This window comes from Melozone crissalis, unplaced genomic scaffold, assembly GCF_028551555.1.
Source record: "Melozone crissalis strain CALT ecotype California unplaced genomic scaffold, PUWL_Pcris_2 ptg000045l_1, whole genome shotgun sequence".
NCBI lineage: Eukaryota > Metazoa > Chordata > Aves > Passeriformes > Passerellidae > Melozone > Melozone crissalis.
The window spans coordinates 16,442,688-16,468,528 of NW_026535823.1; the positions used below are offsets into that span (position 1 = coordinate 16,442,688).

General features: G+C 38.3%; 2 protein-coding genes across 6 annotated transcripts in view; one reads left to right on the forward strand and one right to left on the reverse strand.

Annotated features, from left to right (window-relative positions):
- BCAR3 (BCAR3 adaptor protein, NSP family member) overlaps nucleotides 1–3,486 on the forward strand; it is a 61,732-nt gene extending 58,246 nt beyond the window's left edge. For all 3 annotated transcript variants that reach the window (XM_054285768.1, XM_054285769.1, XM_054285770.1), the window contains 4 exons: nucleotides 307–478; nucleotides 673–796; nucleotides 1,641–1,853; nucleotides 2,576–3,486. In XM_054285768.1, the coding sequence (XP_054141743.1) occupies nucleotides 307–478; nucleotides 673–796; nucleotides 1,641–1,853; nucleotides 2,576–2,763 (697 nt within the window). In that variant the 3' untranslated portion in view covers nucleotides 2,764–3,486. The remainder of the gene's footprint in view (nucleotides 1–306; nucleotides 479–672; nucleotides 797–1,640; nucleotides 1,854–2,575) is intronic.
- A 1,137-nt stretch (nucleotides 3,487–4,623) lies between these two features.
- The window catches only part of FNBP1L (formin binding protein 1 like), a 52,170-nt gene continuing 30,952 nt past the window's right edge, over nucleotides 4,624–25,841 (reverse strand). Inside the window, exons 3-17 of one of the 3 annotated variants that reach the window (XM_054285779.1) lie at nucleotides 25,655–25,708; nucleotides 24,045–24,192; nucleotides 23,571–23,633; nucleotides 22,215–22,319; nucleotides 20,856–20,984; nucleotides 18,642–18,788; nucleotides 17,782–17,985; nucleotides 15,296–15,454; nucleotides 11,823–11,837; nucleotides 9,652–9,761; nucleotides 8,959–9,091; nucleotides 8,413–8,507; nucleotides 7,769–7,917; nucleotides 7,229–7,387; nucleotides 4,624–6,183 (exon numbers count right to left, since the gene is read on the reverse strand). In XM_054285779.1, the coding sequence (XP_054141754.1) occupies nucleotides 6,176–6,183; nucleotides 7,229–7,387; nucleotides 7,769–7,917; nucleotides 8,413–8,507; nucleotides 8,959–9,091; nucleotides 9,652–9,761; nucleotides 11,823–11,837; nucleotides 15,296–15,454; nucleotides 17,782–17,985; nucleotides 18,642–18,788; nucleotides 20,856–20,984; nucleotides 22,215–22,319; nucleotides 23,571–23,633; nucleotides 24,045–24,192; nucleotides 25,655–25,708 (1,678 nt within the window). In that variant the 3' untranslated portion in view covers nucleotides 4,624–6,175. Of the gene's footprint in view, nucleotides 7,388–7,768; nucleotides 7,918–8,412; nucleotides 8,508–8,958; nucleotides 9,092–9,651; nucleotides 9,762–11,822; nucleotides 11,838–15,295; nucleotides 15,455–17,781; nucleotides 17,986–18,641; nucleotides 18,789–20,855; nucleotides 20,985–22,214; nucleotides 22,320–23,570; nucleotides 23,634–24,044; nucleotides 24,193–25,654; nucleotides 25,709–25,841 lie in introns of all 3 variants that reach the window. The other 2 variants (XM_054285778.1, XM_054285780.1) reach the window with 2 other exon arrangements.

A 25,841-nucleotide genomic window follows, 5' to 3' on the forward strand; every position in this document is an offset into this window, starting at 1 on the left:
TGGGGGGCAAGAGTCACAGGATTTGAATGTGGAGGACAAAGGGAACTGGGGCAATTTTCCCATAAGTGTTCATTCCTTCGGTGCTTAAGCAGAATTTCGTGTAGTTAATAGCATCTCAGGAAAATTTATTACAACATTAATTGAAAGACTGTGTGCATTTATCCCATATGTCATTATTGATTTTGGTGCAAAAATGTTGGCAAGATTTAAGTTTGCTGGGCATGCCAAGATAAAAATTCACCTTTCAACTGACCTTTGAACACATGTAAATTTAATAATTGGTTGCATGAACTGTTTCACTTACAGGCACAATACCATGGCAATAGGAATAGCTGTTGACATCTTGGGTTGCACAGGAAATGTAGAAGATCGAGCAGCAACATTAAACAGGATTATCCAAGTTGCTGTGGAGTTGAAGGAGTCACTAGGGGATTTATATGGATTTTCTGCTATTATGAAAGCACTGGAAATGCCACAGGTAAAAATCTGTTTCTCTTTATGTTCCAAAATGTGGAGTTGTTTGATGGCTTATTTAATTTAATTTGAGCAATTTCTTCAAGACTAGAGAGAACATCAGAATAGTCTTCATGGCTATTTTATGACTTGGTGACTAGCAGTGTACTTTTCCTGCTGTGGACCCAGTAATGGGTATTCTCCATTTTGCATGCACAGGTCAGCAGATTAGAACAAACCTGGACAGCTCTAAGACACTGTTACACCCAGACTGCCATCATGTATGAAAAACAGCTGAAACCATCCTGCAAAGCTTTGCATGAAGGACAAGATGAGTGGACTAGTGAGTATGAGTGACATGGGTTTCTATTTGGCATGTTAACCCTCCCCTTACTGATTTTTTATGTGGGGAGATAAGGCAGCTGCTCTTTCCATAGCTGTGCATTGTACCTTATGTAAACTTGTGTAATGCCATATGATTATGAACAGAAGCAGAGTGTGCCAGCCAAACATCAGTATGTGTTTGTAATGCCTGTATCCCTGCAGAATAGAACATTCTTCCCACATCCCAACTTCCTCTGTGTCAAACAGAAACTGACACATTGCATCATCTTGCCAAAAAAACAGAAAAAAAAATCTCTCCTCTAGCAGCTTTTGCTTCTTGCTTTGTCTGTTAGATCAGAGGATGATCAATAAAAAAGATGAAAAATAAAAAGAATGGGTTAGGTAATTCTGGGCACATTAGGTGCCCCTGTGCCAAATTCACTGTAGCTCTAGTTTCTAGAGGGACACAAGGCAGAGAAAATAATTTCTCAGAACATTTCTCCAAGAGAACAGGTAGACAGCGAAAACTTTTTAGCTGCTTGGATATTTTGTATTGCGATGACCAATTTTGAAAATGTTTAAAATCTGTGCCACTGTCTAGTAATTCAGCAGGACTTTCCCCTCTAGCAAATGCAGCTTTCCAACACCAATTGGTGTTGGTCTTCTTCCCCAACCAGTTCACTGGAACTTGGTATGACAGCTATATTTAAGGTAAGGTTTTTGAAGGCTATCTGTCCTCCATTTGAAAGATGGAAGACAGACAGTAGTTTCCAACTTAAAAAAGGACACTGCAGTTACAATACCTTCTTCAATTAACAGTAATGTGTGATGATATGAGATGTATGATCATTTCTCTATTCCAGAAACTATCAGTGCTCCACAGAACAACATAACAGTGCCACTGCTGATGCCTCTTGTTACCCTGCTGGAGCGCCAAGCTGTTACTTTTGAAGGCATGGAGCTGTGGGAAAGCAGTGACCAGAGTGGTGAAATAATGCTCAGGCACCTGGGCACAGCACGCCTGATCGCGCAGCACGCCGAGACCTTCCGGCTGAGGGCACAGCAGCTGCTGCAAGGTACGAGAGAGAGAGGGGCTGCTGCCTGCCACGGGCCCCTGCAGGTCAGAGAGAGAAATCCTGCTCTTTGGCAGGAGCTGAGAGAGCACCAAGTGTCCTGCAGGAAATATTGTTTAAAAGCAGACAGTAAATTACTCATCACTACAGCAAGCATTTTTGCTAAACATACTCTAAGTTCTCATGACTCAATATGCTGACCCTTCTGGCAACTGAACAGAAGTACAGTGCAGACTGAGGATAACTTCCTATCTTCTGTACAAGATAAAATTCCTACTCTGATTATTACAGTTAAAACACTACCCCCTAAGAGTCTTTACAACAGTGCAAGTTGCAGCACTGAGATTGTGGCCAGAAAGCAGCAGCATGTTAACAATGTGACTTTATTGTTCAAACTTGCAGTGGAAAAGTTAAGGGAATGGGGAGAAATACAGCAATTCCTGCAGGCAGCATGTACACATCAGTAATGATATTGAGGGTCTGCCTGCAATGACAATTCTAGACATTAGAACTGAGCAAGGCTAGCCTATCCCAGTGTCCTTAGAGCCATCAGTGTTACTAGAATGTCAAAGCTGGAAAGGTTTTTTTTAATGAGCTTGTTAAAATCATTGTGCAAACAGAACCCAGTGCAGCTTATTTGGAGAGAAGACAGTTTAAAAGCCATTTCTACAGAATAAAAAAAAATTTCCGGGTGGTGATACTGTGGGATTCTTTTTACCTACTAGGTTTCCAGCCAGATGAAGAGCTGAGTGAAATCTTCAAGACAGAATTTCAAATGAGATTGCTCTGGGGCAGCAAAGGAGCGCAAGTTAATCAAATTGAGAGATACGAGAAATTCAGCCGGATCTTAACTGCACTTTCCCGAAAACTGGAGCCTCCTCCAGTGAGGCTGGTGGAACAATTAAGTATTTAAGACTCTGGAAACACTATTTAAGTGATATACTTGAAATAACCTTAGCATTCTTATGGCAATTTGATACTGTACAAACTTCTTGCATTTCACAAGATGTTTAGAACTTTTAACTGCACAATGCACACTTGTTTTAAAACTACTGATTTCTAAACAAATTATTTATTTACTGTGTCACCAAGTCATTTAGTGATCCCTCTAAATAGGTTATCCCTTTATTTCCCCAAAGTGATGCCAAGGAGTTTTAATGATGCCAAGGAGTAAGGGCATTGGCATCTTAATATTAAGATGAAGCATATAGTGTAAATAAAATGATAGATTAATTATCTGACATGGCAGGAAATTTGTTGTATAGTAGTCCTTTAATGAATATAAAAACCACTGTAGATAGAATTGTGAAGTGTATCTTTATGGAAAATAATTTGCATATTTACAAATCACAGAAACACTGCAAGTTGCAGAAATGATCCTTTATCTGTAACCAGAAGGCTCAGACTTCACTGTGCCTATGAAAGCAGGCTGTGTATGTGTTGGGACAACTTCCCCTTTTTTTTAAGACAGCCTCTGTAGTACTTCAGCTTTTGCTGGGGCCTGCACAACAGCTATGCTGCCAGGAATGAATGATGAAATGGCAAGAACAAACAATCCAGATAATTAAAATGCTTTCAGACATGAGTAAATGTGGGTGTATGTATGTATTAAACTTGCTTCACTTACTGAGGTGAATCACTTTGGTAAGTAAGTACTTTTTCCTTGGATGAAGACAAAGCATAAGGTGTTACCACTTTTTTACAGGAAATCACCATGCACACAGTTCGTTATACAAAGAGTCTTAGCAGCAAATCCCACTTTGTTATATAGAGAACTGGTGACAGAGAGTTGTCCTGAGATGTTGTACAAATATTTAAGTCAGAGCTGCATGTGCTCGTTGTCAGTAAGCTTATTTCTTACAGCACTGGAGTAGGATGACAACAAAACCAGCCCCAGATCTGTTCCTCCTAGCTACAATCACAGCAGAGGTTTTTACCTCCAGAACAAGACTTTACAGACCTCATACTGAACATGTGCCTGTCAAGCTTAACAGAAGACAAATGGGGAAGCTAATTACTTAGACCATGAAAAGATTTTTTATTCCATGAAAATATTCTCAACAGAGAACACTATTTTTAAACAAAGCATTTAACATTTAGGAAATCAACATGTGCACAAAAAAGGATTAAAAAATTACTGGAAAATGTCTGATTGATTTTTTAAGACAACTCACGTTCAAAATTTTAGAGTAAGTGATTTATAAGCTGTGCAAGTACAAATGCTTTTTCCTATGTTTAATAACCCTCATACAAGTTGCACTGTCCCTCTTGAAAGCAACCTGCCTCCAAAGGAAGCAAATCCTGGTTTCAGAAAAACAAACAGTAGTGTGAAAAGAACATTTAGTCTTTTACCAGGAAGTGTTATTACTGACCTCCAAGGCTGTTAGCCAGGCAGACCACAGGCCCTTAACCAGAAAATACACAGATCACATTTCTTCCTCTTCACAGAACTACAGAATCACAGAATATGCTGGGTTGGAAGGGACCCACAAGGATCACTGAGTTTTCTCCAAAATAAAAAAAGTACTAAAAGGAAAAAAAAAACCAAGGAAAAAAACCCCAATCCCAACAACCCCCCCCCCGCAAGAAGCCCAAACCCAAAAAACTACCTAAGTAGTTTTGTCAGTATTGAGTAATGTCGCATTATTATATAAATAACCCTGTATACAAGCTCCAAAAATCTAAACTTTAGAGTTTAATAGGCCCCATAATACACTAGGTCAAGCTGTGTAATAGTGGTATACATAACAAAAGGAATAAACCTCTACACAAGTCACTCAAATTCAGTTTTACTGGTAGTACAGTTCCTAATAACACTGAAATGAAAAAGAATCCAGCACTGCTGCATCCACATATTGCTTCAGACCCCAGAAAAACAGGATGTTTTAATTATTATTCCATAATACACTGCCAAACAGCAGGTGGCTGGGTTGACAAGCTTGTGTTGATGTAAGTGTCCCTCCCCCCCAACATCTCTAGTCTAATTCTTACCACCCTAATCAATCAGATATGATGTATTTATCAATAGAACCACAAATGGGAGGCAAGACAACATCAGCAATAGGGGCACTGCAGACAACTATATTTACACGTATAAACATATCCAAATTTCAATTGTTTACAAGTAAAAGTGCACAAAGATCATTACGAAGTTTCACTCAAATGTCACCTGGTCCATACAATGAAGCATCACCTGGAAATGGACTAGCACTGCAGTAATTGAAATTGGAACGTCATAGTGAAAAACTAAGAGACAGTTTCCATAAAAATCTTTTAAAAAAATATTAAAGTCAAATGAAGAGATACACGTTTCAATGTATAAAATTCATGGATGCACCATGTATCCAGTAAAGTAGAGCTCTAGAAAACACCTACCGTGGCTACCTCAGCAGCTGCAGCACTGTGAAAGAGCTGAGACACAAAGCCCTTTGTGGGATACTGTAAGTGGTAGTGTTGGCAAACAACAGATTTAGGCACTCTAGTTTAAGGCAGCAGTTGAATGGCAAGTGGTTGACTTTGGAAAACAGTCATTAACTTGCAGTGGTGAATCCTCTGGTTGTGCTCCAGGCTGTCAGTGCTCACAACAGGTTACTGAAGGGCTGAAGGTGGACCACAGTTCTAGGAGTTCCTCTTGATTGCATTGTAGGCTAGAGCTGAGATGCATTATTCCCCCAAATTAACAAAATACTTTACAGTCGCTTATCAGTTATGCCAAACATCTGGAATGTAATGATGGTTGCAGTGGTATTGTTATAGCAGCATACATGGATACTGGGATGAAACTCTAGTGCTGAAGATATTTAAAGAAAATGGTTTGTTACAAAACAAGATGAGCAATGATGGCAAAGTGTTACTCAGAACATGCCTGACTGTCCTAGGCATGCAGGAGGAGGTTAACGGCGAGCATGGAGGTGGCACAGGCAGACTGAAAACTGACACAGGGCTCTAAATGACTGCCAATAAAAGTGAGTTGGAAATGAGCATCTTTGAGAAAATTAAAATGGTGCACAAGCTAAAATATAGTTTGTGCACTTGGGACAACCTAGGACAATGAAAATAAAGCAATTTTAGGAGCAGTAGCCTTTTTGCTCTGGTTATGGAACTCTTATTTTCCTGCACAAATTGAAGATTTTGTAGTACATCCTTACCTATATATGGAGATGCTAAGATGTTAGTGACTACTAAATGTATGTCTGCATGCATTCATGCAACTAGCTTGTCCCTTGGGCCTCCCAGTCTAGTACCCCTCCCCTCCCCACCCCCACCCCCCCAGCAGCTGCATGTAACCTCCTTCAAGATCTCGCCCATTTTCTCAGAAACCCGCTTCAGGAACCTGCAGTCCAAGAGGAAAAAGAAAAGAACAAAGTTACTGAAGGCCTTTAGAAGACAGAGAAGCGTGCTCAGTTCTAACAGGCCATTCTCAGTGGCTAAACATTAGCCTTCTACTTAATGCCACAAATTCTCATTAGAAATACAAAATCAGCTTTTTTTTTTCCAGTAATCAAGTTGTGCAATGCAGCTTCCAATCCTCAGTGATTTAACAATGAGGATAATTACTGTACATTTAAGACACTGTCTTCAGACTAAACGCAATACAATTCAAAGACTTAGTTTACAGGCACAGATTAAGAGTATAAAATCATTCCCTCATCAGGAGCACAGAGTTTCCAGTAAGACATCAAGCACTACATGTGATCTTTTTTTGTTTGTTCAAGGTATCTAGAGTTAAAACAATGACATCATGTCCAATACAGAACATTCTACATTACAAGTACTGAAAAGGAAGGAGATAGGTCAGTGGACTTTCTGTCCTTCTTAATCATAATGTTTTTTCCTGAGTATTTTTGTTGAACTTTCAGAATCAGAAAACATTTTCCTGTTTAAGAAGTGAAAGCTGCCAAGTATTTGCTAAGGAAGGAAATTAATAATTTTCAGTAACTGAGTTCAGTTAGTTATTAGAGGAAAAAGATCTCTGTTTTAAGAATACAGTTTAAGTCATAAAAGTGGGAACAGTAAATCTTAGAGATCTTTAAATCTTAAGTATTTTTTCAGTTCTCTATAAAAACTAAGAATTCCACAGAACAAGCGGGAATCTTGGTCTTTTTCATTTCAATAGCTGAATTGGATTTAGTGCTTTGTAAAGCAGGAAAGCAGAAGACATTGGTCAAAATTACAGACCAGTGTTAGATGCATAATTTAATGTGGTCATCTCTGAAAGAACTACAGCTAACTCCCCATGGAAACAACAGATCATTGCTGACTTCTGATTCTGTAACTCTTTCCATGAGTCTGTACAACTTACAATTTTTCCACTATTTTCCCTGGGGAATGTACAACTGAGAGCTGCCAGTTTTACTGTTAGATATAGGTTACTGCACCTTTGCTGTTTTTCTCTAGCGTTACATCTATATATGATGTTGGCACATAGCCTTCCTCTCCATTATGTCTTCGAGCTCTTGTCCACCCATCTCCTTTGTCCTCCTCAATAATGTACAAAATTTCCCCTTCTTTCATCGCTAGGGTGCCTTCATTATGACCTGGGAAGAACAAGAGGCAAGGAATTCTTACTGTTCAGACAGAATTTCAAGTCATCTTTTTCCCAAGGCATAGTTTCCAAATTATATATAAACAGGAAGCATGAAAAATCTGTGCAAGAGAACATATGGCCAAACAGACTTAGAAAAAAAATCCAGTCCCAATTTGTAAAGCTGAGTATTTTCCAACAGCTGTGCTAATATTTATCTTAAAACAGCACAAGTACTGCTCATGAATCAAAATAATTTATAAAGTACCTTCATTGATCTTTTAATCAATTAGTTACTCACACATGTAATTTGTTTAAATCCTTTTACCTGTCTTTATAACAAATCATCCATGCCTTACAGTCGAAGAATCTCAGTGCACGTGGTTAACCTTACCATCAAATGGATATATTGCCTTGCAATGTCCTATAGCTGGTAATGGATCATCATCTTCAAACTCGTCATCGAACTCGTTGGGATGAGCGTGCTGCTGTGGGGGACCACGAACCTCCTGGTTGGCATCATCCGTGTAACTCCCTTCAGGGCTGCAATGCAATGATGGGAGTGTGAGGACTCAGAGCAGTTCCTGGCTCCAAAACTCACAACATCGATGCATCACAGAAAGGGCAGGTCATGGATATTGTACTGCAATTCCTGTTAGCAGTTCCAATATTACTGTCAGGTGATTACTGAAAAAACTCTAGCAAAAGCTTACACTATATTCTGCTCGAGAAACAAACATAAATTTGACATACCTGTCTCCACAGAACATGGAAAACTAGTGAGCCTTGTGCAATGGAATTAAGACAGGTTGAAAAGGCACTGCTAGTAATGAGCAGGTGTTTCAATTAGACTATTTTTATATGTTACCAGAATGGCAAGAAGAGACCTTTAGAAGTCAGAACCCCTTAAGATTGTCCTTTAGAAGGAAAGGAAATTTATCCACTCGGGGAGGATAAGTAACAGCCATCACTCCTGTAACCTGCAGAGAGCTGTACAGACTAGCACAGGATCTAAAGCAGTGGAGACAGAATAGTGACCTCTCTCGGCCCTGGGTGACAAGGTGGTTGATGTCGCTGCTGTGCCGCCTGTCGCTTCTGGCTGCTACTTTACCTTCGACTTCAGAGAGCCAGGCCTTGGGGAAAAAAGGCAAATGTTGGTGTCAAAGAAAAACTGATTCTAAACCAGCACATTGAACAAATGCATCATACTGCAGACAGCTCACAGCCACACAGAGATTGCGGTCAGATGTCAAGTCTCATAATTATTTCACACAAAGCATGAATCTATCATTTATGCTTAGCCTATTCTCCATACTAGCCTGAGGAAAAAATCTTTAATTACATGTGAATTTCAGAATAAGTGAATAATAATATATTCTTCTGAACAGTTTATATCTTTAATCATGTACATCTTTATTCTGGCTAGATGAACATACTTGAAAATACAGCACCCCACAAAAACTGTATCAGGACATCTACTCTTCAATCAAGTGGTTTTCCTGGGTGCTACATTTAAAATCTGTATGGCAAAGTACAATTGTACCAATCATTTACATTTTCCAAGAAACTGTTTTAGAATCTAACCTCATTCTTGTGTATTTCCATCCGCAGACGGTCCATATTGCTCATAGTCTCAGTTAATTTTGGTTGCAAACTGCTTGGATCACCCATCTGTGGATTTTTTTCATAAACATCCTTCATCTTGATGAGGGCATCTCTAAAAACATACAAACCATTACAAAAATTAATATACCAGTATTGATTCATTAAAGCTAAAATAATGTGCATGAGATCCTGAACTGTGGTCAATGAAGAACTGCTGGTCTTCATACCATGCCTAAATCCTTCTCCCACTCTGTCATCTCAGCCTTCTGCTTTCCTTTCTTGTGCTGTGCACAGGCACACAAGGACTCCAACTGTTGACTCTTACCTGTCCAGTCCCAGTACTGTTTCCATACTGTTTGCTGTATACAATTTCCTAAATATTGGTCATGTTCTGCTCTTAAAGCATGAAGTTGCAGCTATCTTGCTCAACTGACACATCTTTTAAAACACCATTTTAGAGCCAATGCTCCCTTTGCAGTATTAGAATCAAAATGAGTATTACAGTAAAGCAGAAGGAAGCAATATTAACAGAACCTACACACAACAAACCATGAACTTTAAAAGGTTATTAATAGCCTGTCTCCTAGCTTTTGAGCACTGTTGGCTTAGGTAGAGGATGTCAAAAAAAACAGAGAGAGAACCATGACAGAACCCCCCAAAAAATGCACTCACTTTTGGTCTGTTTCCTTCTGTAGCTCTCTGTTAAGTTCATCAATTCTCTGCTGCAGTTTCTTGCGTCTTTGCTCTGGAGGGAGATGGCTGAAATCTTCTAGTGCAGGGCCCTGCAAGCAGAAATCCCATGAAACAAACTACCACATGCACAGGTCTGGGCAGCTGAACTGACAAACCCACACATGGACAGTGCTCACTGGAAGCAGATGGACCTTCTTAAAAACTCTACTGGACAGACAGCTCTACAAAAGACTGCACAGAATAAATGCATGTTCTTGCTGCCAGAGTGGAGTCACTCATTCAAGGTGCTTTCTGCCTTCTGTAGCAGTTGGCTCACAGAGGTAACTCAAAATTTCTAGACTTTATTTTTCTGAAGTCATATACCTCCTCTTACATCTACTGCACTTAAAGAAGATTAAGAAAGGACAGAATAATTTGAGTCAACAAAAATCTACGATGTGCATATAATATATATACACATATATATAAATGGTTTCTTTCTCTGGACTGTGTTCTGTGGTCATTTGGATGGTATCAAAAGAAAAATGCTGTAATTTGGATCTTCACTCCAAAGCACTATTATAGTTCTCTTCCAGAACTTTAGCAATCCTAGAAAACATATAAAAATTTACAAAGTTCTGATGAATTTTACCTCAAGTAAAACTGGTTCACAAAGCACAGAAAAAAGCCTTTGTAATATCAAAATTATTACTTAAATTTGTTTATTTGACTCAAAATTTGCTCAAATACTCCAAGTCACCTTTTTATACAGGAAAAAAAGAAACAAAAAACCAACAACCAAAAACATTAGGGAGGGAAAAAAACCCTCTTACTTCCCAAACTTAAAAAAAAAAAAAAAATCATAAACCAGCCAATTTAAGACCACCTATTTTATGAACCCAGACTTGCAAACTTGATTGCGAACCTGTGCCAGGATTATAATGAGCAGGATAGAAGGGCCTGGGTATGAAATGCATGGGAAGAGATTTTTTTTTTAATGTATCTTGCAAGTTTGTTGTGAAAACTCTTCCCCTCAGGGTGACAGACACTGACAGCATTAAGAAGGAAATACAGTACATGTCTTACTCACCAAAGAGTTGGTTTGTTGGTTGGTTTGTTTGTTTTTTTTTTTTTTGGTTGGTTGGTTTCTGTAATCCCATTTGCCTAAGGAAGTTGGTTTTAACCTACGAAACCCACTTACCCTCCATGGAGGCAAACCAAACTGGCCAGCATTTCTTTTGTCAAGAAGGAAGTTTACAGAAACTTGACTGTTCAGACTTTGACATAAGCCTTGGGCTCAGATGCCAAGTTTCCAACACCCCCCCTTTGGATCTTCTCACCCTCTCAACTTTTCTGCACTTGTAAAATCAATCTCATTACTTTTTGAGAAGGGAATACAAGACATGGTAAAAGAAGGAGAATCAAGATAGGTTTTCAAAATAAAACAAGGGTTTTCTTTCTGGAGGAAGAAGAATACACACTGTGTATACTCTCCAAGTCCAGAGATGAAAAAAGACATTAACAAACTTCCTATTCCCTTCAGAAAGTCTCCCAAGAAAACACTGCTAAGTGGAATACACCACAAAGAAACAAAAATACAATCATGTCCTCTCTATCATTCTTCCTTACACGTTGGTTTAAACCAGAGTATCCTAAAAATGAATCAGAAGAACAGAGGGGGTTTTTTGTGACTTTTTACTGATTTACCCTGCAATACAATATTAAGGCATGATTTTATTTAATATAACAGTGTCCTGTATTTCTAAGCATAAAGATCCTTCCCTGCAAATTTTTCTTCCAAATTCAAAGGAGTGTAGTATTCAGTATTTCTTCATTAGACAAATTTCATAATCTTTTCATATACATATTTTATGCTGCTCAAACAATTTTCCTAACAAAGAAAAATCACCAAGTATTTCCATCATGACTAACTTGTGAATACTGGTCAACTCAAAAGTCCCAAAATTGCAGATTTAGTTGCAGCCAGATCACAAATCTAATAGTCTTACATTAAGCATGGATGATTAAGAAGACTGTGCATATGAGTGGAAAATCTGAAGATGTATTTCAGCACCTGACTTAAAGCAGTTATGATATGGAAACACTTTCAGAGGATTATTTTCATGCTATCTCAGCAGAAGTACAGCAGACAGATCAGCACACGGGCTTACCATCTTCACCGACCACTGCACAGTTCATTTGAAAACAGAAAGAAACGGGAAATTATTCACATGCAATGACCAGTTACCAAAGTGACTAATGCCTAAAAATGTATTTTTTAAAACCACTTAAGGATTGAAGTTTTCATTTATAAAAAATACATTTTACTGTAAGCACAATAAAATAATTGCTTTAAGAATTACTGATTAAAAAATACTAGGTGATAATGGGTACTTTTAACTTAAAAAATTTTAACACACAACTTCATTAAACTACTTTTGAATTTTAGTGTTCTGAATAAAGGGCTGAGCCTTCTGTTGTAGGAAAAGAAACACACACACAGCCAACATTACACAAAATAGCAGAATTTGATGATGATGGACTGATCAGCCATATACAAAAATTTTTTTAACGATAGCTCAAAATCCACTGCATTCACTCTTATAAATGCAGTTTTTGCAATGTATTTAGTTTATTATCACAGCAGATCTAGAATAAACAGAGACATTTTTAAAGTCCAGAAGTAATTAATTTTACTTTCTGAAAACAGCATTTGGGTCATTGTTGTTATCTAAAATTGTTTTAGTCCAGATAAAAATAAATACATGTAAAGAGTAAAGCCTTTATCCTTAGAAGAAGCAAATAAAACATGGGTGCCAGGAGCTGAATCTTGGCTTTAACATTCCCAGCATTTTGAAGCTCTACCATGCTTTTAAAGATTTGGACAACCCTTTCCAGAGAAACACCAAGCAACTTAGAAGACAGGTATCTCCACTTCTGACCCTGAGCAATTTTTAAGGCGGCTGCCTGGGGTACATACACATTAGAATTGCTAGCAATGAGGGACATAAAGCACCTTCACAAACAGTACTTTGGTAGGAATCTTGAAGTCCAGAGATGCAAAATTACATCAACAAACTTCCTGTTCCCTTCACAAAGAGTCTTCCAATAAAACTCTGTTAAGGTCTACAGATCACTGCTGATAATGCAGATATTTTATGTACCAAGTGGTATCAAGCACAGACCTCTCTAAGCACTAACACTGTCTGGAATTGTTAATATTTCAAAGGAGAAGCAGCAGCAGGTACCAGCAGTGCTAACACAGCTACACTGGCTTACACCTTCTGTAAATGCCTACTCTACAGCTACTGTTTGCTGCTCTTGCTCTGGGAAATGACAGGAGAATGAACTATGTGAAGCACAGAGTGGAGGGTCTGTGATCTCCAGCACCTTGACTGAGATCCTGTACAGGGCCTGTTAAATAAAATGACCAGGATGCTTCACTGGCTGATGGATGCCACAGATAAAGCTCACAGATAAAGCTCAGCAGAAGCAAACTGAGCACCATCTTACATGGGCAGATGGTCACAGGACAAAGGGGAACATTTTTCAACTGAAAGAAGATAGATTTAGATTGAATGTTAGGAAGAAATTCTATACTCAGAGGGTGGGGAGGCACTGGCACAGGCTGCTCAGAGCAGCTGTGGATGCCCCATCCCTGGTAGGTTCAAGGCCAGGTTAGATGGGGCTCTGAGCAGCCTGGGCTAGTGGAAGGGGTACCTGCCCATGGCAGGGGTTGATCTTTGAGGTTCCTTCCAAACCAAACCTTTCTATCATTCTATGGTTTGGTATTTCTGCATTTCAGTACCACTTGGAAATAATTTTCCAGGGACAAAACACATGGGAAACAGCATCACATACTATTAAGCATTTAATATTGTATATTATAAAGATAAGACTGATCAATGAGATTCAAAAAAAAAATTCATTACTAGTCTAGTATACATTTAAGTTCAAAAGACGTTAAAAATATGCAATTATGTGGTCTTTGTTAAAATGCTTGCAAGGAAATTCAGAATATATGTAAATTAAATGCTCATTTTTGAAGATTTTACAGAGATAAAGTCTTTAATATTATGGCACATTGGAGTGAGTCTAGATCTGCAGGACCCTAGTGATGCTTCCTAATGTTAAAGAATTATTAAATTTAAATTATTTAAAGAACTTATTAATTCAACTTTACAACATGAAGAATGTATTTAAAAATCAATAAAGATATGGCTTCATTTTCCATTAGCACTCTATAGTTATATGATCGTTCCTTTCAGAAGAGGTTCTAGAACTACTGGTACTACCGGGTGATGATTGGTGAGGCAGGAGTCAGTACTTGTAGTGATCCACAAAATCAAAGTGTAATCAAGGCCTGTGCCATTCCACCAGCTCCCTAACCCAGGCAGCTCCTCCCTGAGCCCTGAAGAAAAGGCATCACCTCCACAGCCAGAGCCAATCATGATCTAATGGCTGGGAAGGGAAAGGAGACCCTGCCCACCACACAGACTTAGAGGAACACAGGGATTTTCTAAAAAATGGCAGTGCTAGGAAGGCTCTCTCCAAGGTATCTGGGGGCCTGAAATTAGATGCCACAACATGATTTAAGATAAACAGAATAAGTTTTAACTGTAACTCATTCTGCTTCACAATGACAACAAGGGAGCCTCTGAACTGTATCTTTACTGCAAGAGAGCATTGTTGTACCTTGATCTCCACATTATGACAACAACAGTCAACCATTATTGATGCACATGAGATGGCAAGTCCATATTGTCTTGAAATACCAAAACATTATTTATTATATACAACCAAATGCATCCAATTACCTTTTTATTTGGATGAATAAATACCACTAAACAACATGAACTGGGCAGCCTGTGCTTTTCTGACACAACAGCAAAGTAACAGTACACTTATCACTAGCAGCATAAATGTTGCTAGGAAACCACTTCATATTTCTCTTTACTGGCTTCCAGACAAATTCTATTTGCAGAATATGCCACTGTATTAGTAAATTAATTTATAAGTCTCTGTGGCATTTGGTAGTAATTTTTTCAATAATTCTACCAAAAAAAACCAGGACAAACAAGAGCAACTAATTAATCAGAAAACACATTAATGCTGTAATGTTTTTTAAAAAAATCAGTATTTCAAAATCTGCCATCGCCATAATCTATAGCATTTAATGTACAAAAGGAATTAAATTCTCCCTTCTTAGTTCAGTGTCTTGTAATCAACTTCTACTATTTTCAAAGTCAGCAAATAAGACATTGGATCTGTCAGATGATTTTTGTGGTAACCATATATCCAATGATCAATTACTGAAAATATGTGTTACATGATGGTAGGAAAACATTTGTGAATGTGAACAACAATGAAAATCAAACACATGCTGAGCACCCTCTTTATAACACCTTTTTTTTAGGCACAAGCATTTAAAATGTGATAAAGAATATTTCTATTTTAATTTCTTGTTAATCTGTTGACAACTTCTGAATAGTATGAAACAAAGTATCCTAAAACTGACCTTATGGCTGACATGTTACTTTTAACTAAGTAAGCCTTATAATGAGGGTGAAGAGCATTAGAAAAGCCACATCACAAACACACTGCTCATAGCCCATCATGCATTTCAACTTGTTATCAAACTTACCCCTCTTTTGAGGCTTCTGAAAGAAGGAATTCTGGGCTTCCCTGTTTTTATGTCACTCATGCAATAATGCACTGGTTCAATGGAGAGTATGGGATACTGGGACCCATTAGGAGTACTGGATGTGTATAAACTAGTAGGGGTTAGGGGTGGGGATTGTGGCTAATGTGGAAATAAAGAAAGCAATAAATAAGCCAAATGTTCAAAGTGATTTTAAAATGAAAATTCTGTCTTACAAAAATAAAATTTCCATCCAACACAGAAACAGGTTGTAACATTCCAGACACATTTATACTATAACTGTATTGGGTTTAAAAGGTTTCTGTCATGAATTAATCTTCAGAGTTCTGGGCTGCTGCAGAGAAGGAAGGAAGCTTTAGCCTCAACACTGGCACAAGATCCTAACAAGATCCCAAAGCTCCCTGTCTCTTTTCTTAAAACAGCTCTGCTATTGCCAGTTTAGTTACAATCCTGGAAGCTCAAGCATTTCTGCTCACTACTTCCTCCTACATATTGAGGCACCCTACCAGGTTAGCCAGAACAGAAATATTTGGTCCATCTATGGGGAATGACTAAAACAAAAAGTATTCTCAAACTCTATAGTCAAGCTGGACTGACACAATGGCTGCATGGCATTCTTAATATCATCCCAAAGAACCTCCTTCCCTTTTTTCAAATTGCTTCTCTCATTTTTTGTCTCTTATGCCTCTGCTATTCTTGCCCAGTTCAATTTCCCTCTAATCCCACTGCTGCACAACTCATTCCCTTTACAAAAGGCTTTTATGTCTTTGACAATATTAAAAATAGGTAAAGGAAAACCTGGAAGTCGAGATCAGCCATAGTTTCAGCTAAATGAAGGTCCAAAGACCCCCATGAATACCCCAGCTGTGGTAAACCAACTGATTTTATAATAGAGAATTTAAGAATGTATTTTAAAACATGTGATCAGTATTTGGAATTAAATATGTAACTTTCAGTAAATATTTTGCTTCCAGCTGCTGTTTTGTAGAGCACTCCTCCCTCCTCCCCAAAACCAGGTGAAAATCAGGGACAAAATCTTTCATTTCATGCAGGTCCTTAGGGAAGAGATGCATGTAGTATGTGCACACACATGTCACACCTGTGACTCCACAGAGAAACCAGTAAGGCTGACTCCCTGAATGCTGCACACAGTGAGTGAACTGGGGAGAAGAAAGAGTAGGGCAAGTCTTGTCAGCTTATTTCAGCTGTCATCACACTAAGGGATTTCCTATAAACTACAGCAAATGTCAAGGTCCAGGCTGAAACCAAGGTACACTTATATAACTCTCCAAACTCTCAGAAAGATGTCTTGTGGTCAAACTGGCAATTGTCACTAATTTCAGAACAGGCTGAATCTCACCCACCTCTGCAGACAAATGCAATATATATGTCCATGTATTAGTGCAAGCTAGGAATCATTAATTATACTGCATGAAAAGGAAACAATCAGTTTTAACACACAGCTGGAGTTACAGCATATACTGAGGATGGAATAAAAAATCAGCTGGATCTTTCCTTTCTGTAAATACCTACTCTCTCAGAATACTATCAAGTGGAAAATAAATTCTGCCATTAAGAAGCCCGAAGAATAGTTTCCTGTAATAAATGACAGAAACTGGCTTGGAGCATTAAAATAATCTCGCAAAAATTTGTGGGAATCATTAAAACAGCTCACTGATATGCTCCAATATTAAATAAAGATAAATAAATTTAAATATGTACATGCTGCATTCATTTATATAGCAAATGCATGTACTGACAATCTTCTGTTGATCCACAAAGGCATCTTGCACAGGAAGTGTTAACTGTAACTCGTAAGAAAACAAAGTAGTAATTTCAATGCTTTCAATTTTTCTTGAGCATTGGAATATTTTTACCTAGTTCCTAATAATATTTCTTCTAGTACATTTACCTTTATGGAGCTTCCACAGTATGTTTTACCAGTGACAGATTATAAATTTTAATGTTTTCAGAGAAATCTCGGGAGTTTTCAAAACTTGCAACAGCTGCATTAAAAATCTGTATAGCACTTCTCCATATAAATGTGACATTGAGAAGGGGGTTGCTTTTTGTGCTGTAACAGATCTGAAGACTGCCCAATTCCAAAGCATACTCTCCCCTCTCCTTATTTTTACTCACAATTAATACCTTTCCTATGCAACTACAGAAAGTCTTTACAGAATTTTAGAAACATTACAGTAATGGGAAGCTACTTTTATCAAATAACTATTAAAAATGCTCCCAGACACAAATTACTATAAGAAAAACTGAAAAACTTCCCCATTGACAACTTGATTTTTACCATGGTAAGCACCCAAACCTACTCAACCCTTCTGATCTCCTTACACATACTTTAAAAGACATGGGCAGGCAAAGGGAAGATGTTTTAAAACTACATTAATTGCTGCTTCCATGCACTCTCAATGTTCAAATTTTAATTTTCCAAATAGTAATTTCTTAATTGTTACCTTTGGTTTCTTTCCAAATAGCCACAGCTTTCCTTTAGCCTTGCCAACTGTAGTTTTTGTATCAATTCTCATTCCCTCTTGCTTTGGTGTACTGATGGTTCCATCAGAGATAGTTCTGTAAATATTCTGACTGTAGTCTTCAAATGGGAAATCTCCAGGAGGCTCAAAACCAGATTTGAAGCAGTCTATCACTAGTTGAGAGTCCTAAACACACGACATTAAGCAGTTTAAAAAGCAAACCCATCACACACTTTTGGATAGAGCAAGTGAAGACAACATTCTTTTATCTCAGCATTGTTCATGAGTGTATAGCAAAGCATACTCTGCTATTCAGAATATTCCAGCAAATACTTCCCAAGGGTTACCACAAATTTAAAACAGGCCCAAACTACTTTCCACCTTTTCATCTTACAACATTGGCACTGAAATGAAGACAGAACTAAGAAACTAGATGTAGTAAGATAAAATAGGACAGAACCTGCTGCAGTCAAGCAGGACACAGAATGAATACTTTGTTAACTGAAGACCCTTTATATGTTTTAATGTCACATGCAGGGGAAAATAATGGCCACAGTATTGGAGGATATTTTAAGATAACCAAAATAATGTGTCCAAAATCACACCCAATGAGAATGTGTCAGAGATATTCAGATTACAGTAAAGCAATAAAGCAGAAAGAGAGCAGACAACAAAAGCAGAAGTGGTCCCTTCTGCTGAAATGGAAGTCACAACACCTTTGAAGCAAATATTTGATAAGAGGAAGATAACTGTACAGGGTAAGTCAGTCCTTCCCCTCTTCACAGCTTCTGCAGCAGCTCAATTGCTCACACATATTTAAAAAGTTACTCAGTTCTACTTACTCTATGTTCATCAACTGATTTTGCTGCAAGGATCATCCCCTCCAAGCACTTTGAGATAATTGGAATAACCTTGCGCTCAGAGTCAGCAAAGCCTTTGTAACATTCACTAAGTTTGATAGTCCTTCTTTCATCCATTTCTTGAAGTTGCTGCAAGTGCAAAGAAATATAAAATAAAGCTTTCATTTGCTGTTTTTTTTCCTCCTCAATCCTGACATATGCAGTTACTGTGGTCACCACAGTGTGGGACAGAATTTCTATGCTTTCCCTGTATTTTTATTTGCTTAAAAAACCAGAACTTAGAAGTCCTTGCAGGCACAGTCTTAGGATGCCCAGTACAATAGTTATGAAGACTTCATGCTCTTTGATTTCTAAAAATCATGTAATGGATGGGATTTTGTTTTCCTTTTTCTTTTATAAAGCACATGTACAGTGTTTACAGGCAACTGTTTGAAGTATTTGTTTTATGCAAAAATGAGAACCACATTGAAGAAATTTTACTGATTTCTACATCTCCTCACTCTCTCCTTCTAGTTCCAAGGAATTCCTCTCTGGTGATAAATATATCCATGTCGCTTTTATTATTATACCTTCCAAGCAATACCAATTATTTAAAATATAGGAAAAATAAGAAAAACTAAAATTATTGGCACTTTAGACACTGATTTGAAATACAAACCATTTCCTTTAGCAGTGTGCAAGAAAATAAAGAGAAGAATACCATTACATAAGATTTGCAATCAAAGTTTAGTGGAACAGAACAAAAAAGAATAAATTCAAGAGAAATACTATTAAGATAACAGCTCTGGGCTTTTCACCTGAATGTGGAAAACACCCCAAACAAAACCAAAAATCAGTAAAACATATACCAACAGGTTGTCAAAAACTGGATAAGAAGTTGAATCTTTCCTCTATCTACACTGAGGCAGATGTCTCAAATAATATTCAATTTTGTCTCTCTAAGACAAAACAACCACCTAGACATGCTAAACACTTCTCCAAGGTTTTCCCATAGAATGTCCCCAAATACTTGCAATGAAGTAATAAAGTGTAGTCCCAAGAGAAAACAGGACTAGGCCTTTCTGCTCTTACTGTGTTCAAAAAATATGAGTAATATCATACAATGATAATGGATCTTAACCCTGGAGAAATAAAGGCAGTAAAGCACAAGTCTGGTGCAAGCTACAAAGATGATCAATCTGTCTCTGCTGGGAGCTGACTGCAGTTCTTGGATCAGTGTGTGAAGTCAGACCTACTGTGGTGCTGCTTAACTGTTAAAATATTAGACAATTCTTTAATAAGTCAAGGTAATTTTTTCCTAGACCTTCTAGTAAGGATTAAAAAAAAAAAAAACAAAAAAAACCAAACTGACCTGTGCTGCTGGAAAATATCAAGCATATTGAAGTTGAATTCCTCCAAATAAACCCAGTGTTTCACCTTGCATTTCCTCACTCCCTGTCTCAGTATCAGTTCCCACCCATATTTCCCAAATGGCAGAAGGTACATGCCAACACACTTACGACCTCTCTTCACCTGATACCCCAACTATTTCAAATTGGTTTTCCAGTTTTGCAAAGTCCATGTTTTTGAAAGAATGTTACAAAAAATCTTAATAGTTACATAAAGCATCTCAAGAAATCCCCACTTTAGATGCAAAGTATTGATCTTTAACTTTTTTACTTGGTTTAGAGAGACCTGTGGATTGCTGGCAACACTGATGGAGCAAGGACTAACTGGGGGCTGGGAGGGTGCTGGAACTTCTGCTTCCAATGCAGCCTTTTTAACCCATGCATGAGATCCATGAAACCACAGCCACTGTCAGCTCTGGGCTGTCCTTCACCTCAGCACAGGCAGAGCATCACACACACTCACAGGGATCCTCAGAACTACTGACCAACCCCCATTAGAATGACTGTTTTAAATGTCTTCTGCCACCCAGACGTCTCAAGTGTTTATTTTGGCAGACCCTTTCAGAAATATTTAAACAAAAAGAGTCTATAAAGTATAAATCTTGGAGAAAATGCAACCAAGCATTTTAGTTAGAAATCCAAGCATTAGTATGGTAAGCAGACTCATGAAAAAACACAAGTTGTCTCAAGATTATGGTAATTTCTTGATAAAATGATCCACTAACATCCAAAAACCCAGTTTTTAATTTTAAAGCCTACTTCTTCATTAGAAAAGGATTAGACATACTTTATCTGTTAATTCTTTTACCTTGTAAATCTGAGGAATGACAATGTAGTAGTGTTTGTGCTGTTCTCCATTAAAGTTCTGTAGCTGTGCAGCATATTCATTTTTGTTTTCATCAGCCATGTGTGTGCGCAGGTTTAACTGTTGCTTGGCCTAGAAGGGAAGTGTTACCAGGTTAAACATGTCTTGTACTTTTCAGTGACACACAGCATCATTTTATTTTATCAACTGTGCAGTAACAGTAGTCACAAGTCATCAAAGCCAACATCCTTATAACTGAAACATAAAGAATGTGAGACTTGACATATACTGATACTCCAAAACCTCATTTGTTATATACAGAGAAAGCAATGATCACTGTAGCTCCCTTAGGCAGACTGCTAAATGTGTATCCTAAAACCCAGAAAAGTGACTGATCCCATAAACCACGAGGTACCAAACAGCAGACAGCTGCCAGTTAAAGGAAGACACTCAGCACAGCCATCCAGAGGGGCTCCCATGAGCTTTAACAAGGCCAAGTGCCAGGTCCTGCATGTGAGCTGGAGTGATCCCAAGCACTAACGCAGGCTGGGAGAGCAGGGGGTGAGAGCAGCCCTGAGGAGAAGGACTGTGGGCCTTGCAATGTGCACTCACAGCCCACAAAGCCAACCCTATCCTGGGCTCCCCAAAAGCAGCGTGGCCAGCAGCTCAAGGGAGCGGCCTCAGCCCCTCTGCTCAGCCCTCCTGAGAGCCCACCTGGGGTGCCCTCAGCACAGGTAGGAAATGGACCTGCTGGGAAGAGTCCAAACAAGGACCAAGATCATCAGAGGACTGGAGCATCTCTCCTATAAAGACAGGCTGAGATCTGGAGATTTTCAGTCTGGAGAAGCAAAGGCTTTGGGGACACCTCAGAGCCCCTTCCAGTACCTAAAGAGTGTCTAGAAGAGAGCTGGAGAGGGCCTTTTCAAAGGGCAGGTACGATTGGGCAAGGGGGAATGATTTTTAACTCAGAGGGCAGGTTTAGATTTGACATTAGGAAAAAATTCTTCCCTATGAGGTTGGTGAGGCACTGGAAGAGGCTGCCCAGAGCAGCTGTGGATGCCTCATCCCTGGCAGTGCTCAAGGCCAGGCTGGACAGGGCTTTGAGCAACTTGGTCTAGTGGAAGCTGTCCCTGCCCATGGCAGGGGAGTCCTCAAGGTCCATTCCAACCCAAACCATCCCGATTCTGAAGCACACTTCTTTCATGTGCTGGCTTAGATCTCATTGGAACGTTGATTTGGCACATAACAAGAAACCATATTCTACACACAATGTCACACAGTCAATGAATATTGTTTCAGTACTGATGATTAACATGTAAATGAAATACAATTGATAATAAAGTAAAGCCACCACACCCTTACCTTCTCAACATCAGCCTTTGTCGCATTAGTGTCATTGTCCAGTCGCTCATAGCTTTGCTGTGCCTTCTCTGCCTCTCTGCATTCTCTCTCAAATTTCTTTTTGCTCTACAAAAGGCACAAACTTACTGCTTCAACAGCCACTATTTCCAACATTAATTCTGAATTCTAAATATCAAAGCTTCCTTTTAAGTACCTTAAATTCACTAAGTCCCTTTAAAGGAGCACATTGTTAGCACAGCAACTAGGTCAACTGAATTATTTTGAAGGCAGTGTGAAGGACGTATCTACACTACAATCATCATCAGTATTCATGTCAAGTGGCACAGCTGCAGGTAGCACAGACAACAGTACTCAATATACTTGATGTTCTCTATATGCAGCTGTTGTCAAGACAACTGCTGTAGGAAAAACTGTTGCAGAATTTCACATCTCTAGAGAGAAACTGCAACTGAGACACTGAGCTCCTGCTTCACAGCAAAGTCAGGCAGCTGAGGTGAGTGTGTCCCTTAAAGGCATCTAAATGTATTTAAAAGACTGACTTTGCACTCAGGTAAATATACAGCACTGTATTGTTTGAGCTGAACTGTGCGAACTATCTTGGTGAAGAGATAACATCTAAAACTACCACATATGCTTGTATTCTGATCCTCTGATGATGAACTGAACTCTTTGACATGATAGGGAAGCAAGAACCTGCTCATCTGGGACCACAACAACAAAACAGAAATTCACTTCTGCAGTACTGCTTCACAATAATCTGAATCAAAGGTATAATAATTTTTTAAGACACACAACCAGAATATCAGAATGCATCTTGAACAGACTTGGTTGATTTTTATATTTTCTTATCTTTAAAAGCATTTGTTTCAAGAAAAAGAAGCTTATAGTCTGTCCTAGAGACATTCACTTCCTGCATTTATCTGTTAAACAGTAATTCTATCTCCCAAAAATACAATAGTCTATAGTGGTATTCTTGAATACACCTTGGAACAAGCCCTCAAGCTCAAGTCAAATTCAGTGACTTAAGATTTCATCTTCATATAAATAAACTATCAATTTTAGTAGCCCAAGGAGAAGCAATAAAAGTCTGTACCCATGCTAAAACCAGATTCCTTTATGCTGGTTATGCTGGATAAAAGCCAAGGCTTCTCTCAAACACAAACACAGAAGCTGTTTACAGGAGATTTTTAATCTGGGAACTATAAATACATTGAATTGTATTATGTTACTAAATTATTTGTATATTTAGTAATATACCTCAGTATTAAATCTAAGCAAGAGAGATGAAAACAATTCCACTACAGCCAGTATATCTTACTTAAGTTCAACAGGAATAAAATCCAAACACAAACTCACATTATCCATCTGCTTCCAGCACATGTCCAGATACTGCTGAGCCTTTCGCCCTTCCTGAAGATGCTAAAAACACCACAAATAAATTAAATTTGCCTATATTTTTAGTATTATTACCAATAATTAGTCCCTGCTCTAGTTGACAGCCTATGATGTGCAGTATCTTCCACAAGCTACCCATACTCTTTGGAAGATATTACTCAACATGCAAGAATTGTATCCCAGATACTGTAGTACACTGGCAAAAAAAAAAAGTCTAGCAAACAATGTCTTCCCAAGAAAAAAATTTTTAGGTTTAATAACTGTATTATAGTATATAACATTATATATTATATAAAAACCTTAAATGTGTTTTATAAATGTATCATAAAACCTATGTATTGCTATGTTCATCAAAATGGGTAAACAAATACATCAGTTCACTAAAAGGCATACATTTTGATATGCTATTTTCAACTTTAAAACCACAGAAATTACCATTTTTCTCTCAGTTTTCAGATCATGAGAGTATCTCATCAATTCTCCATACACTCTGTGTCCCATTTCTTCTGCAACTACTTCTCGCTGTCCTGCATAGTCATTCAGCTCATTGAGGATGTTAAAAAAGGCAATACACGAAGTAAACCTGACAGAAAGCACACACACACACACAGAGTTAGGCAGCTTTTTAAAATATACTTATTTTAGTATAGCCTGTACTCCTGATTAAATTAAAAAAAACACAGACATTTGACAATAAACCTTATCTTAATGCTAATTGAGTTAGAGTAAAACACAAGCTGGGAAAGCCTAAGTTAAGCCTAGCATGTACTATATGTTGCAACGTCTGTTCAAACACGTTTTACAAGAACAGGGGGTTTGTGGATGGAAAAGAAAGAAGAAGAATACTACCTGGCAAGCCCTGTAGTATAGTGGTATCTCCTAAGCTGGCCCAGGAGGGGCCTGAGCCTGGGAAGGGATACCCCCGTGCCTAGGCTGGGAGCTGAGCCTGCTGCAGATGATGTGCTTGGTGCTCTCCGGGTGCAACATGCCAACCATGCCACTGCTATGCATGCCGATGGGTTTACTGAACAAGCTGCTATCAGCTCTGCAGACAGCTGCCTGCGTGCCTGCCCACCTCTTGGCTGGAAGTAAGGTGCCACTATGGCTGGCACTGAAAAGGGGGGAAGAGGAGGGGCAAAGGGTAGAAAGTGTGTGTGGAAGGGAAGAAAGGGGAAAAAAAAAAACAGGCACCACATTAAAATATACATCTTTCTCTCTTTTAATTGTGGAATACTGCCATCTCCATAGGCTTGGCTTTTGGGAATTTCAAATGCCACTCTAGCACTAGAAGGCCTATTCCCTCAGGCTCAGGATCTTTACATAGTTTAAAGAGCTAGAGGAATTCCTACTGTGAATTCTCAGGCACTCTGCACAGTATGTGCTCTGGCTGCAAGCTGAAACTTGTCCACTTGTTTTATTTCCTAAGACTTACCTCTAAAGAAAAAAAAATACTGTGCTTTTTCAAATAAATTTTTAAATGGCTGTGGAATGGACAGCAAAACAAGCACATTTTTGATAAATAAAGTTGTTTAGCACAAATTGTTCCTCCACCAGTAGACATCCACTTATTTTGTCTCCAAAGTCAAAGCAAATCAGCATTTTGAGAGCTCCTCTTGCCCATAACATGACAATTTGTGTACACTCATGTCTCACTATAGAGATGCATAGCTACATTTGTATTGCCATAAAAATGCACTGAAAATCTCTATTACTAAGCAAAAAACTAAAGCCTAAGGACACACACTTGCTTTTCTTTAAAAAACAATACTAGTCTGTACATAGTAAGCTAAACTTCTGCTTTCAAAATTTAAGTTATCTAAAGATTATTTTGGAAGGGAGCAAATACAACCTGCCATGTCTACTACATTAAAATACCAATGGAAGTAAACATGCTTGAGAATTATAGCAGAACTGCAAGAAGCCAAGCACAATTCTTTTGTTGTCATCACCAATTAAATACTTTATCTTTAAAAAATCCATAAAAGGACAGCATATACAGTTAGTTTTCACTTTTTACACACATAACTTGAAATGGACATTTTTACCTGGGTTCCTCATCTTTTGGTGAGCGTTTAGGACAGTACTTCTTTACCAGATTTCTATTAAAGAAGAAAAAAACAAGATCCTGTTTTAGAATCTCTTTTGAGAAGACACACAAAGAAAACTTCATGAACAAATTATTTCTGTTTAATGTTCTATAAACAAATCTATTCCCTCTGTCAACTTATAAGG